General features: G+C 42.3%; 1 protein-coding gene across 2 annotated transcripts in view; it reads left to right on the top strand.

The window, feature by feature from the left end:
- PTCD3 (pentatricopeptide repeat domain 3) overlaps window positions 1–14,279 on the top strand; it is a 31,748-nt gene that overhangs the window by 4,695 nt on the left and 12,774 nt on the right. For both annotated transcript variants that reach the window (XM_030837451.2, XM_030837457.2), the window contains 9 exons: window positions 1,622–1,667; window positions 6,817–6,885; window positions 7,380–7,484; window positions 9,041–9,164; window positions 10,992–11,107; window positions 11,632–11,702; window positions 12,815–12,902; window positions 13,515–13,575; window positions 13,822–13,907. In XM_030837451.2, coding sequence (XP_030693311.1) covers window positions 1,622–1,667; window positions 6,817–6,885; window positions 7,380–7,484; window positions 9,041–9,164; window positions 10,992–11,107; window positions 11,632–11,702; window positions 12,815–12,902; window positions 13,515–13,575; window positions 13,822–13,907 — 766 coding nt within the window. The remainder of the gene's footprint in view (window positions 1–1,621; window positions 1,668–6,816; window positions 6,886–7,379; window positions 7,485–9,040; window positions 9,165–10,991; window positions 11,108–11,631; window positions 11,703–12,814; window positions 12,903–13,514; window positions 13,576–13,821; window positions 13,908–14,279) is intronic.

Genomic DNA, 14,279 nt, shown 5'->3' with positions numbered 1-14,279 from the left:
AGTTACTGTAGAGAGGGCAGGGAGCCCAATTATGATCGGTGCATAGGTAACTGGGCTCATTAAAGGAATGGATGTTAAAACTTACCAGATTGGCCAGAAGAGGATGTGGAGAAATGGTTGCTCAGATATGGTTGTTGCTTGGGCAGTCAGTGGAACAACACTTTGAAGGGAAAGTGGGCAGAACCACGACCTAAAATGTGTACACCTTATCGGTTAGCCATTCTGGAGGAACCCCTGCAAATACGCCCAGAGAGACATGGATGACAGTGTTCTTTACAACTTGGGAATAATAAGAAATTGAAATAGCCCAAATGCCCATATGTAAGGGGATAATAAAAAGCAGTTATTATACTATATAACATTTAAGGAATTAATTAGATTTACACATCGTAGCATGGATAATACAGTCAAACTTATGGAAGCACGTATCCAGAATGACAGTATATGTTTTCGATTTAGTTTTATGGTGGTATGTGTGTAAAAGTACCCTTTAAAGTTCTGGAATTATAAACACCAAACTTACAGTAGAGGAGGAGGGGGTCGCAAAATGACACCAGATATAATAGTCTAGTTTTTTTTTTTTTAAGTATAATGTATTCATTGAGGTTATTTTTAGTGAGTGATCTGAATGTTCATAATTTTTTCACTTACATTTGTTCAATATGTTGTAAAGATGTACTCACTTGATACGACTTAAATATGCTAACGTAGCATTTAGTTAGGGAATACTGAGAGATGAAAGAATATCTTTCTCTCACTGAAATTACGTAAGTGTGATTTTAGAAAATCCAGTAGATGTTGTGTATGTCAGGGAATTAGTCTTGACATAGTATAAAATTTCCTACGTGTTTTCTTTTTTTTCAAATGACTTAAATTATGAGTGTATGTTTAAACTTTATTTAAAAAATACATTTGGTTTATTAAGTTTATTCTTATTTCCCTTTTTGAAATGAAACACAAAATCTAACACAAGTAAAAATACATTTGAAACCAAATTATTTTGTTTGTCAATTTTTCCAGTGAAACCTCTTTTCAGTAGTTAGTGAATGTCTCTACCCATAGTCATAGTGGGTGGCTGGCCTGAACTTCTTATAAAGGTTATATAGTTGAGAGGTTCCAAACTCGAATCATCTGGGAATTCAGTAAGAATGAATGTGACAGTTCTCCATAGAACCTGGGGGTCCTGATTCAACAGTCCAGAGTGCGGCTTGTGATTTATTCTTATATATAGCTGCATTAAGAGCCACCAGTTTGGATAATAAAGGCAAGAATATTACAGAAAGCTACAGTAAGAATGCATAGGAAACTGGGTAGGAGGAGGAAAGATTCAGGTTAGAGAGTTTGATGAGATGAGGGTGAAAATTGCTAGCCCTGGGTGATGGTTATAGGGACCAGGCCAGAGAGCGTAGCATGGAACGTGTACTAACCACCTTTGGGCAAGAGAACTAAACAGTTTTCTCATTTTCTAACTTATTGTTCTAGTGATCTTGAGAGATCAGAACTGGCTTTACTTGAGACCTGAACTTTGTTGTTGGCCAGTCCATTCTGAGAGTAGGATCACTTGTTCGCTTTGTGAGTGTGAAAAGCCCTCAGAGGGTTAACTTGTGATTCTCATTCTTAGGGATAAAGTGGCTGTTCTTCAGGCACTTGCATCCACGGTACACAGGGTAAGTAGGAATTTTAGGTTTTTGTATCTAACTCAGCTAATAATAAGTGTTATGTTCATATCTCTGCATGATTCACAATTAAACTGTTGTAGATCTAGAGAGTTTCTTATTAGAAATATCTAGTTCAGTCCCTTCATGTGACAAATGAGAAAACTAAAGCTTTTAAAGTGATTGGCCCAGGGCTACTTAGGATATTAAAACCCTGACTTAGTACCATGTCTTTTTTCTCCAAATTCAGTGTTTTTATACTATGCCAGTGATTTTTAAACTTAACCTCCTGAAGAGCTTGTTGAAATGCATGTTCCTGGGGAATGGTTTGGGTGTGATACTCTAATGCAAGTGATCTGTAGACCAACTTTGGGAACAGTGTACCCACCATGCTGGAAGTAATTCAGTGATTAAGAATCTGGGTCCTGGAGCCAAATGTTTTGTTTCATCTTTATCACAAAGTGACCTTTTCTCTTGATGCTTCTGTTTCCTTATCTATAAAATGGGGATTTAATTATAGCACCAAACCTTGAGGTTTGGGTGAGAATTAAATAAGTTAGTACACGTGAAAGGGTTTTGGACAGTGCCTAACACAAAGGACATGCTCGGTAAGTGCTAGCTATTTCCTTATTGCTCCAGCTATCTTGGTGATTTATTTGTGAGTAATTTGCTCTCTTGACAGTTCAAGAATAGAGTCTGTAGTCTTGATAGATAAACTGAAACCCTGGTTAATGCCTTAGAAATGGAACTTTCTGATTGATTGTATTTTTCATTAGCTGCAAACTGTACTTTCAGTTTCAGCTGTGGGGGAAATGTCTAAAGTAATTAAGTCCTTTCTTTTTGCTGCAATGTCTGTGTGGATTCTGACCCTCCCTGAGACCGTTATCACAGATTTCCAGAATTTTTCTTCTATTGTAGATGCTAAACTTACAGGCTGTCAGGCCAAATATGCACTGATCGACCCTAGCAGTATCTGAGGACGGGTTTTTAAATACTGCATCTCCACACTAGCAAGACATTGAGATTTCCAGCTCACTTATCCATAAATAGGCACCTGAAATGTAAACTCTTGAAATAGGCCTCTGAGACTGTTCTCAGTTTTTTAATGAGAATGGCCCAGGGCCCTTTCAGGTCAAAGAAGTTACAGAATTATGTGTGGAGTTGTCTGACTTGTCTGTTTGGGCACTTAAAATCCAAGGGATAGTCATTCATTCATTCAGTAACCACACATTCTGCCCTTAACTGTGCTTACCAGGCGCTGTGCTGGTTGTGGAATTAAGACAGAGTCCTTGCATGGTTTCTAGAGAGGGAGGCTGAAGGAGCCCTGAGGAGAGGGTGCATAACCCAGACTGGGAAAGGACTTCAGAAGAGCTGGTATCGGATCGATGCTTGGGAGATGAGAAGCCAGGATAGTGGGAAGAGCATTCCTAGCAGAGGCAGCACCAGGAGCAGAGGCACAAAGGCATAGAATGAGTAGGTTGTATGGGGGAAGCAAGAATTTGTGGGGTAGAGCAGTGAGAGGTGAGGCAAGAGCATGAATGCTATGCTAGGGTCTTCTGATTTTTATTCAAGTCCACTGAAAGACTTTAAGCAGTGGTGTGACATAATCATTCAAATTTTAGGGGGATTCCCTGGTGGCACAGTGGTTAAGAGTCCGCCTGCCGATGCAGGGGACACAGGTTCGTGCCCCAGTCCGGGAAGATCCCACATGCCGCGGAGCGGCTGGGCCCGTGAGCCATGGCCGCTGAGCCTGAGCGTCCAGAGCCTGTGCTCTGCAACAGGAGTGGCCACAGCGGTGAGAGGCCCGCGTACCGCAAAAAGGAAAAAAAAAAAATTTAGGAAAGACAGCAATGTGGATACGAGAAACCTTTTCTCTCAAATATATAATAATGATCTTAACATGTCCAAAGCCCAGCCCCTTTCTCTCTAAAACTCACACATTCTTCGCCATCTCATTAATGGCAGCTCCATGCTTCTAGGTGCTCCTCTTTTTCATGTGCTGCACTTCAGTAAATCCTGTTTCTTCCATCAAAATATTTGTGTACGGAGTCCCAAAGACCACGCCAAGGTTCAGTGGTTTGCTAGGAGGATTCACAGGACTCAGCATATGGTCCTACAGCTATGTTTTATTACAACGAAAGGACACAAAGCAAAATCAGTAAAAGAAGAAGGCACGTGGGGTAAAGTCCAAAGGAGACCAGGAGAAAGCTTCCAAGAGCTTTCCCAGTGCAGTCACAAAGGACTCACGTAATTCCTCCAGCAGAGTTGACAACACGTGGGAAAGTCTACCAGGAAAGCTCTTTAGAGACTCAGTGCCCAGAGTCTATGTCTGGCACATACCAGAATTCCACACTCCCAGAAGGAAAGCAGGAGTTTAGCATAAACCACATAGTACAGTTTAGATCAGTACTGGGAATGGTGGGAACCCTCCAAAATCCAAGTTCCCAGATGCCCACCAGGCCTTGTAAGCAGGCCTTTCTAAGAATAGCAGTTTCAAGCCTGGTAACTTTTCTTCCTGCACAGCATCCAAATCCTGAGCGCTTGTCATCACCGTGATCACCTTGGTCATCCAGGCCACCATCATCTCTTACCATCTTGGATTAATCACAACAGTCTCTGTCCTCTTCACCTCCTCTGCCCCCTACAGACTGTTCTCAATTAAGCAGCCGTAGTGACCTGCTACAGTGTTGAATCACATCCCTCTTCTACTCAGAGTTCATTTGTCTTCTCATTTATCATAGAATGGCTTCTCATTTGTCATAATTCAAATAAAAGCTGAAGCCCATCCGAGGGCCTCTGAGGCCTTGCGTGTCCATCCGCCACCCCCGCTGCCACATCTCCTGCCGTCTTCCTTGATGGCTCTGCTCTACGTGGCCTCCTGGCTAATTCTCAGTTTCTTAGTAGGCCTGGGTCTGCCTCAGGGCTTTAATGTTTGCTGTTTATTCTGCCTGGAGTATTTTTCCCTGAGATATCCACATAATTTCCTCCTTCATCTCTTTAAGCCTTTTCATTGAGGCCTTCCTCAACCACACCATTTAAAATTGTATGTTTCGGGGACTTCTGGTGGCACAGTGGTTAAGAATCCACCTGACAATGCAGGGGACATGGGTTCGAGCCCTGGTCCGGGAAGATCCCACATGCCGTAGAGCAGCTAAGCCCGTGTGCCACAACTACTGAGCCTGCGCTCTAGAGCCTGCAAGCCACAACTACTGAGCCCGTGTGCCACAACTACTGAAGCCCATGCGCCTAGAGTCTGTGCTCCGCACCAAGAGAAGCCACAGCAATGAGAGGCCCGTGCACCACAACTAAGAGTAACTCCTGCTCACCACAACTAGAGAAAGCCTGTGCGCAGCAACGAAGACCCAGCACAGCCAAAAATAAATAAATTAATTAATTTAAAAAAAGAATTAGGGCTTCCTTGGTGGCGCAGTGGTTGAGAGTCCGCCTGCCGATGCAGGGGACGCGGGTTCATGCCGCGGAGCGGCTGGGCCCGTGAGCCATGGCCGCTGAACCTGCGCATCCGGAGCCTGTGCTCCGCAATGGGAGAGGCCGCAACAGTGAGAGGCCCGCGTACCACAAAAAAAAAAAAAAAAAAAAAAAAAAAAGAATTAATAAATAAATGTATGGTTCTTTTCTCTGATAGTTCGTTTTCCCTCCCTCCCTCCCTCCCTTCCTTTCTTTCTCATAGCAGTTATTGCCTTTAAAATTATTATATGTTTTATTTATTTTTGTTGTTTGGAGATTTTTTTCCCTACTAAATTGTGAGCTCTGTGGGGGATAAGATTTTATTGTCTCCTTGGTAGCTAGAATAATGCCTGGCACATTCGAGGTGCTCAGTAAATATGGAATGAATGAATAAGGAAGGTACTGAACTAAGGCAGTGGCAGTGGGGATAAGGGACGGTGGAGTAGGTAGGGGATGTTAAGGAGCTCGAGTTGACCACAGCTGGTGACAGGTTAGTTGAGTGGAAGTAGTAGGAGAGGATCTTTGGCTTGGCTTGCAGAGTGCTTGGTACCATTCACTGAGACAGAGAAGATAGGAGGGAGAAGGAGCTCTGTCAGGGAAGTTCAGTTGAGGATAAATTTAGTGTGAGGCATCTGAGCTACAGGCCCAGAGTAGAGAAGTTGTTTCTCAGAAACCATGAAGGGCTTGGAAATCATTGAGGGAGGAAAATGTAGGAAACAAATAGGAAGAGTAAGTCTAGTAAGGGAAGTCCAGCATGTCACAGAACTAGGGGCCCCAAACAGGTATTTGATGAGGATGGTGGACAGGACAGAGCCAAGCAGCAGTTGGTAATCGAGGAGTAATAGTCCAGGGCAACTGCCCTAGAACTGCTTCCTCTGCGTTGCCATTACATACCCACCACATGTTGGTAGAGAGTGGTATAACCAGATGAAAGGAGGCTCAAATGAGTATAAAGGGAATACAGCATCAGGCATCAGGAAGCGAGGACCCCAAAGAGTACTGCCTCCGCGCCCTAGGTATGAGCGTCCTTCCGGTGAGAGCCGCAGGGAGGCTTTCCCCTGGAGAATCCAGGTCAGTAAGACAAGGCATCAGGGGGACAGAAGAGATTCAGGATGCAAGTTGAGATTTTCCTGTGGAACAGAGTTGCCAGAAGGCCCAGGGAAGGGGGCTGCAAGGGATAGGAGAAGGCCAGAAGAAGTAACTTGAGGGCTGTTCTAAGTGAGCCTCTAGTGGTGCCGGAGAGTTAATTTTGCTCAGGGTTCTACCTGGAAGTATAGAACCTTGGGCAACAGGACGGGGGAGAAGCTGCAGTTCCTGCCTCCAGAGAGGGCCCAGTAACTACTCTCCTCCATTTGCAGGAAACCTTAGTGCAGGAAGCTGGTGCCCAGGCTAGTTAATTCAGAAGCTCTTGACCTTCAGTTTAAAACAGCAATTGTCCCTGGTGATAGCAGCCTTCAATTAAAAAGCAGTCATGGGGGTTTGAGCCATTGTTTGCTTTAAGTTGTGCATAATCACAAACAACTCTACAGAGCCACGGGTACAGTGTAGGTATTAGTGTCTGCAAACTTACATATTTCTGCTTCTGTGATACATGTATAGTTTAAACTCACTTTACAGAGTTTTTAGTCATCACCAAAACCTGCAAGGTCCTCTTAATAAAAATCTAGTTAAAGAGACTTCTGTGTCTTCTCCACAGGATGCTACAGCTGCCCCTTACGCATTTCAAGATGATCCTTATCTCATACCAACATCCTCTATGGAATCTGTGAGTATTTTTATGAAACTTTTCTAGTATTATGTTTTATCTTGTTGGTTTGGGTACAAGAGTACATGTATAACTTGGCTTAGTTGTAAAAACTTTTGAAAAGTTTACAGGTGCTGATAGATAAATTGGTAGATTTTCTGAATCTTTTACTACTTTTATTAAAAAGTTTTAGAGGTTGCCTGTGGAGAGGGTATTTGGTTTGGGTTTTTAGTACTTAGGGCTCTTTCCCACTATAGAGCAATCCACTCGGTTTAAGCACTTTGCTTTTATATACCTCAAGCTGTATATAAGATGTGACCTGAAATTATGTCACACTCAGCAGAGGTAGATAAGTAATAATTATGTAGTTTAACTTCTAATTGGGATTCTGTGTATCTGTATTCTTTTTTTTTTTAAGGGGGGCAGAATAATTTTTGCTGAGGGTGTGACTTTGATCTCTTGAGTTTAAATTAGAGGTTATATCAATTTATATCTAAATCTTTTTCTTTATATAGCATTCATTTTTGTTGGCAAAGAAGTCCGGGGAGAATGCAGCAAAGTTTATTATTAATTCGTATCCCAAATATTTTCAGAAAGACATAGCTGAACCTCATATACCGGTAAGGAGAGGTAATTGGACTTTTCAGATAATACTGTGTAATTGTAACTTAAACTAAGTTTTTATGGCTCATATTTAAGTAGCTATTTGAATGCCTACAGTATTTGGGTGAAAAGTCTTTTAATGTTTATGGTTATCTTTGCTTACAATACTAACCTTTATTAAACTATATGTATTTGCTCTCCATTTTTTTTCCCCATTTGGTTTCTGTGACACCAGACTCTTAGATCTTTACCTCTGTGACTGTTCCTTTTTCGTTTCCCTCATTAGCTTTTCTATCTACTCCTTAAGCCTTGGTGTCTTTTTCTTAGGGTTCCATGCTCAGGCACTTTCTCTTTTTTCTGTTCAGAATCTTCCTGCTTCAGTGACCCTTATACTCCATTTGGCATTCTTGTATATCTGGCCTAGGTATCTCTACTTTGAAGTCCAGATTGCATTTCCAGCTACCTCTGTTCTGTAGTCATGAGGAGTGTGCAGGGCCTGCTGTGTGTTAGGCCTTGTGCTTAGCGTGTCATACAGTGGTGAGCGAAACATGGGCTCTGCCCTCCTGAGTTTATTAGTGGAAATAGTAACTCAGACTCATTATGTCTAAAACTGCTCCCTCTCACATCTCCCTACTTTCCGAAGCACTCACACACACACACACTCAGACACACCCTCTTGTGCTTCTCAAGCAGCGACTCTTGGGGACAAATTAGGTAGTCAGTGTGATTGTGTCCATAAAAATATTAGAATCCTGAACTAAGACAGTGGCAGCAGTGGAATGATCATTTGTTGGCTATCCTTTCCCCGTTAAGTTTCTGACTTAACAGTTACTCTTCTATGTTTAGCTCACTTCTGCTTAAAGCTGTCCGTGGATCCCCTGCCCCCATGGCGGGCAGCATTCGCATACCTCTGAGACCTCTTACATCATTTATCATTCACGCTGTATCATAATTATTCCTTATTTGCTTTCTCTGTTAGATTGTGAGCATCTTGAGGGTAGAGAATGACTTCTGTCTGTTTATCCCCAGTGTCTAGCTTAGTGCCTGGCATCGAGTAGTAGGCCTTCAATAAATATTTGGGTAAATTGGTGAGTGAGGTAAAATCAGCATACCTTGGTAGTACTAAATGTTTAGAGTAAAAGAAGTATCAAGGATGAAAGGTTTCTGTCTTTGCAAACTGGGTGTCCTGTGGCACTTTTAACCAAGATTGGGAGGAAAGTAGGAAGGATGGTTTTAGCAAGGGGAAAATAAGTTCACCTTGAAATTGGGAAGTTTGGTTGGAAATTAGATTCTTCAGATATGGATTAAATATTTATGTTTGGGTGCTTTTAAATTCTCCGCCCCAAGCTAGGAGATCGCTAAGTAATCTTGTTTTGGAGACTGGAGAGGTTTTTTGAAATAAGTTATATTCCCTACAGAGGTATTCTTGTTAAAAATATAGTATCTGGTACATGAAGCATGAATCGGAGCAGTGAAGTTTTATTTTGGTGTGTTGGTGATCAAAATTTTGTCCTACCCGGTTACCTTTGACATTGCCTTGTTTGCAGTAACTTTAGCCATCTTGTTTTCCTAGTGTTTTATGCCTGAGTACTTTGAACCTCAGATTGAAGATATAAGTGAGGCTGCTCTGCAGGAACGAATCAAGCTCAGAAAAGTCAAAGCTTCTGTGGACATGTTCGATCAGCTCTTGCAAGCAGGTGACGAAGTTCATTTGCAGCCTCTCTGGGAACATGGGCTTGGCAGTGGGCCACAGTTACGTATGTGATCCAGATAAGTTACGAGTAGAAGTTACAAGTGCTGTGCTACTTCCTCTGCTCAGTGGCTGTGTTTGTGTTCTTTATAGTTTAATAAGTCATATTTCTTGTTCTGCTTGAGCATCATTTTAAAACCGTGGGTGGGGTAGAGTTGCAACTTTGTTAGTATCTTGTCCTCTTGTGCTGTATCAGAGGCAGACAAATTATACAGCCGTTCTTCCTTAGCTTCTGTTTTTAACATCAGGTGTGTACATACTCTATTCACATTTCCTATATTCTTTAAGTATGTTTGGAAGGCATAAAGCAGGCAAAAAAATACTTAAAAAGGAAAGAGCGCTAAGCTGCGGGATCAGAGGTTTGGATAGGTTCTGGCACCAGTTAGCACTGTGGCCTCGAAGAAGTCACTTCTGTCAAATCCTGCGGCTCTGAATTTGATCTGGATGAACCTCCCGGGGTGTAGATGTAGGTGCCAGGGCTTGTAAGCTGTCATGAGAATGTACCTATAGTAGCATGGAAGGCAGCAGCATTAAGTTTTAGAATCCCGAGTGCTGTTCAGTGATTTAGGAGAAAAATCAGCCAAACGTGCAAGAAACTGGACTGAGTCACTCAATACAGCCTTAAACACAACAAGAAACATTTGCAGAAAGCTGTGTTTGATTTGAGAATTTTGGTGTGTAGCCTGTTAAAGCTTCGGGTGTACAAATGAATTGCTGATGCAGGTCATCATTTAGGGAGGCTTTTCCCCCTGCTGGTTGAGCACGATAAACATCTTAGTGCTAAGACTTGTCTTCCTTGGTTTTACACGCTGTGTGGTGTAGGCACATGCAGATGTTCAGTAAGCATTACTACAGACAGTGTGTCGAACCCGTAACACTCGACTCATTCACAGTAATGGAATGAGGCAGCATACTGGGAGAGGAAACAAAATTTTATTATCAGGCCCTAATAAGTGCCATGCGCTTTGCTAGGCATTGAATTATACACCTTATGAGTTGGTGTGCTTCTCGCCATTTTATAAAGGAAACTGACTACAGGTAATCTTTAGGGTTACACAGCTTTGAGATGGTAAGAGCCAGTCAAGTTACACTCCATCACCGGTGTCCCGTCCACTCTGCCATGCTGTCTTTTCTGGGCTTTTAAGTTTCCTGATGGGCATTTGTATTATCAGTATATTTTCTTTAGACAAATGCAGTTAGTTTTCTTTTAAAGCACTAAATTATGTTTCATACTTCTTCCTGTTCCCTTTTCTCCCCCTTCATAAGAGTCAAGATGGGAACATAATGTTTTGAGCAATAATTTTTTAAAGGCTACTATAATTAGGCATTTATGCTAGTATTTCTAGGCAGGTATTTCAGTGAGGGCCTGGGTCCAAGTGGAATAGTTCTGCTTGCATTTGTAAAAATGGAACTGGCCCCGGGGGACGACGTGGCAGTCATTTGCAGAGGGTTCAGTTTGAAGATGATAGTTAGAACCGTGAGATAATTTCTCTGGGGATATGAGTCCATAAAATAAATGAGCACAGGGTCAAACTTGATCTTGTGTTTTCTCTTTTCTGTCACACGGCACTGTTAGAGATTGTGTCCTGTCTGCATCGCTCCGCGTGTTTAAGCTGATGTGGAGTGCGCACGCATCCCTCAAGAAGGTGATGGCTGAGACTGAATAGGTGGCCAGGAAGGCCACAGCTCATGGAAAAGTGAAGAATTTTCATCTAGTAGGCTCTAGTTCTTGGATGCCTCAAGGTTTCTTTCCCTTTTTTCTCACTACCCACAGGAACCACCGTATCTCTGGAAACAACTAACCGTCTCTTGGATTTATTATGTTACTATGGTAACCAAGAGCCCTCAACTAATTATAATTTTCAACAACGTGAACAAGCAGAAGAGTTGGTAATGGCTTTGGCAGTGATTTTTAAAGTTTCTTTTGGTAGCAACACCTCCTCAAAGTAAGGCAGGTTCTTGTGCCATGTGTTAGGGTCGAAGAGATTTGTTCTGAGGTGTGGTGGGGCATGGTACATAGCCTGGACAAAAATGTGGAGAAGGAGACGGATTTTAACAATTGTTTTGCCCTGGTTCCCTCCTTAAAAATATTTTGACCTTGCCTGCCACATGCAGCAAACCTTTGACCAGAAACGTTTGGACAGGCCCCTTTGTTGTTGTTACAGTGATAGTATGATGTGTAAGGGACGGGGGCAAAAACCCCTGGTTCCAGCCCCCTCAAAAATTCATACGTAGGTGGGCAGAGAGGAGTGAGCATACTCTACACTTTAGAAATTAATATTTCTTAATAAACACTGGGTTTCCTTTTTGCCTTCTATTGGATCTGTATTTCCTTTGCTTTTCTGAAGTTTCCTCAGAGAATGCATTCCATTGTCATATTTTGTTTTATATCTGTTGGTGATGGTTCATTTCAGGAAGAGGCCACAGAGGGAAGTAACGAGAAACCTAAGAGGAAGGCTGGTCATCAGCTTGGAGTTACTTGGAGGTGTGTTACAGCATGATTAGAACTTTGTGTTATGGCTCCGTACAGTGCGTGGAATGTTCCCCATCAGCCCCGAAGAAGATACGATCCTGGAATATTCTAAAATGCAGTTTGTTTTCATTGTGCAGTATAAATGTCTCAGTTGGTTTTCATATGATTTTGGACCGTTTTTCATTAGATCTTTGCCTCCAGCCAGCAGTACAAGGTTGACACCTGACTTCTTTTTTCCATCTAACTCCATGCAACCTTCATGTTATGGTTCTTTTGGTAGTTTCATCAGTAGTCCTACCCTGCAATATATACCTCTAATTCTAAAAGATTCACAGTTTTTTATTATGTTAGAATACACATGCTAGAGCATAGTTCTAAGTTCAGACTAGTGGCCAGCAAACAGAAGTATTCACTTCCGAACAAAAGGTGAATATCATTTAACATTTCAGAATTAAATTAACTGAGTAGAAGCTCTAAATAAAAGAAAGGTATTTCATATGGATGTCTGAGAAAGGGAAGCTACCATTAATATCTAAAGTCTTTTTTGAAGTGATAAAATGAATAGAATCAAAAATTAATTTTTTTCAGTAGATATTAATAATTTCTCATAGTGGTTAAGAGCATTGACTGTGGAGCACCATTTTGGCCCAAATCCTGGTTCTGTCTGATTTCCAAGACATACTGGTAACAGGGAGAATCAAGGTAGAGCATGATTTGTATAACATGGCACATTGATAGGCTAGAATAGGACAAAGGATTCTAGAGACACCGCTTGTCTGTGGTTGCCTCTGGGGAATTGTATCCAATTGAAAGAGGGTGGGGAAACGTCACTATGTACCCTGCTGTGCAGTTTGCTTTTTGTTTAATACCTTGAGTATATATTACACCTTTTCAGTCCTGGTTCTGCCACTTAGCCTGTAAAGCCTTGGACAACTTGAGGTCTTTGAGCCTCAGTTTTTCCTGTTTTCAAAATGATGATAACCATGTCTTCCACTCTGGGTGGCAAGAATTACTTGGAATTATACACATAAAATGCTTAGCACGGTGCCTGGAACATGGTAAGTTGGTGGCTATTACTGGTTTTTCCTGTTTCCTCTGGTTCACATTTACTTTCTTGTGTCTAGAGCAAAAAACAATGCTGAGAGAATCTTTGCTCTAATGCCAGAGAAAAATGCACATTCCTACTGCACAATGATCCGAGGAATGGTGAAGGTAACGTTTGTTTCATATATCTTTTTTTTTTTTTTTTTTTTTCGGTATGCGGGCCTCTCACTGTTGCGGCCTCTCCCGTTGCGGAGCACAGGCTCCAGACGCGCAGGCTCAGCGGCCATGGCTCACGGGCCCAGCCGCTCCGCGGCATGTGGGATCTTCCCGAACCGGGGCACGAACCTGCGTCCCCTGCCTCGGCAGGTGGACTCTCAACCACTGTGCCACCAGGGAAACTCTGTTTTATATATCTTTATCTTCCCCTAAATCAGCACTTCTCAACCTCAGAACTGTTCACCGTTGGGCCAGATAATCTGCTCTTGTGGAGCTGTCCAGCGCCTTGAAGGGCGTTGAGGAGCCGCTCCTGTCCACTGCATGCCGGTGGTGCATCCTTCCCGCCCCAGCTGTGACAGCCAAAATGTCTCCAAGCATTATTCAGTGTCTCCTGGGAAGCAGCGTTGCCCCAGTAGAGAACCACTGCACGGAGGATACGTTTCTTGAGAATGAGACCATATCTGTTTACTACTGTGTTCCCAAACCCTAGAGCAGTCGATACGCACATATTTCTTAAATGAACAAATTTGATGATCCTTAATTTTCATACTTTCCCTTTTCCAGCACCGAGCTCCTACGCAGGCATTAAACTTGTACACTGAATTATTAAACAACAGACTTCGTGGTAAGTGTGTTTGGAGAATTCCCCTCTGTCCTTCCTCTTCTTTCCTTCTCTCAGGCATCTATAAAATCTCAGGATTTTACCTCAGTCATTTGTTCATTCTTAATCTTTTCCTGTGGTATTGGTGATTGAAGCAGGAGTCCAGAGCCAGAGAAAAGAATAGTTTTCTAGTTTTGTAGACATGTGCGTGTGTCTTTGCCTTTAATCTTCAACCCCAGATTTTGTTAAAGTAGTTTTCTTCTTTTATAGCTGATGTGCACACCTTCAATTCATTGATAGAAGCAACAGCATTCATGGCGAATGAGAAATCAGAAGAAAAATGGAATAATATACTGGTAAGGAGGAACTCTCACTTTGTCTTCTAATAGGCCTAAAATATTCTTTGCTAGGAGTACGTGGGTTGGAGACAGCATTCACTGAGCATCTTCATGGCAGTCACTGTGCTGGGCGCTCAGCTCATGGTGACCTGTTCACACCCTTCCAGCAACCCTGTAGTTTACGTAGGTGTATCTGACATGTGACCCAAGCATACAGCTCGAATCCAGGAAGACCTGGGTTGCTCTATTCACTTATTTCTCATAATGGTTTTTTCATTAAAATGAGACACATTTATTGCAAAAATTTATTAGCTAAGATTTAAAAAATTGAGGGGCTTCCCTGGTGGCACAATGGTTAAGAATCTGCCTGCCAATGCAGGGGACACAGGT

Source organism: Globicephala melas, chromosome 12, assembly GCF_963455315.2.
Source record: "Globicephala melas chromosome 12, mGloMel1.2, whole genome shotgun sequence".
Taxonomy (NCBI): Eukaryota; Metazoa; Chordata; class Mammalia; order Artiodactyla; family Delphinidae; genus Globicephala; species Globicephala melas.
This window is presented reverse-complemented; position numbering and strand designations above follow the sequence as displayed.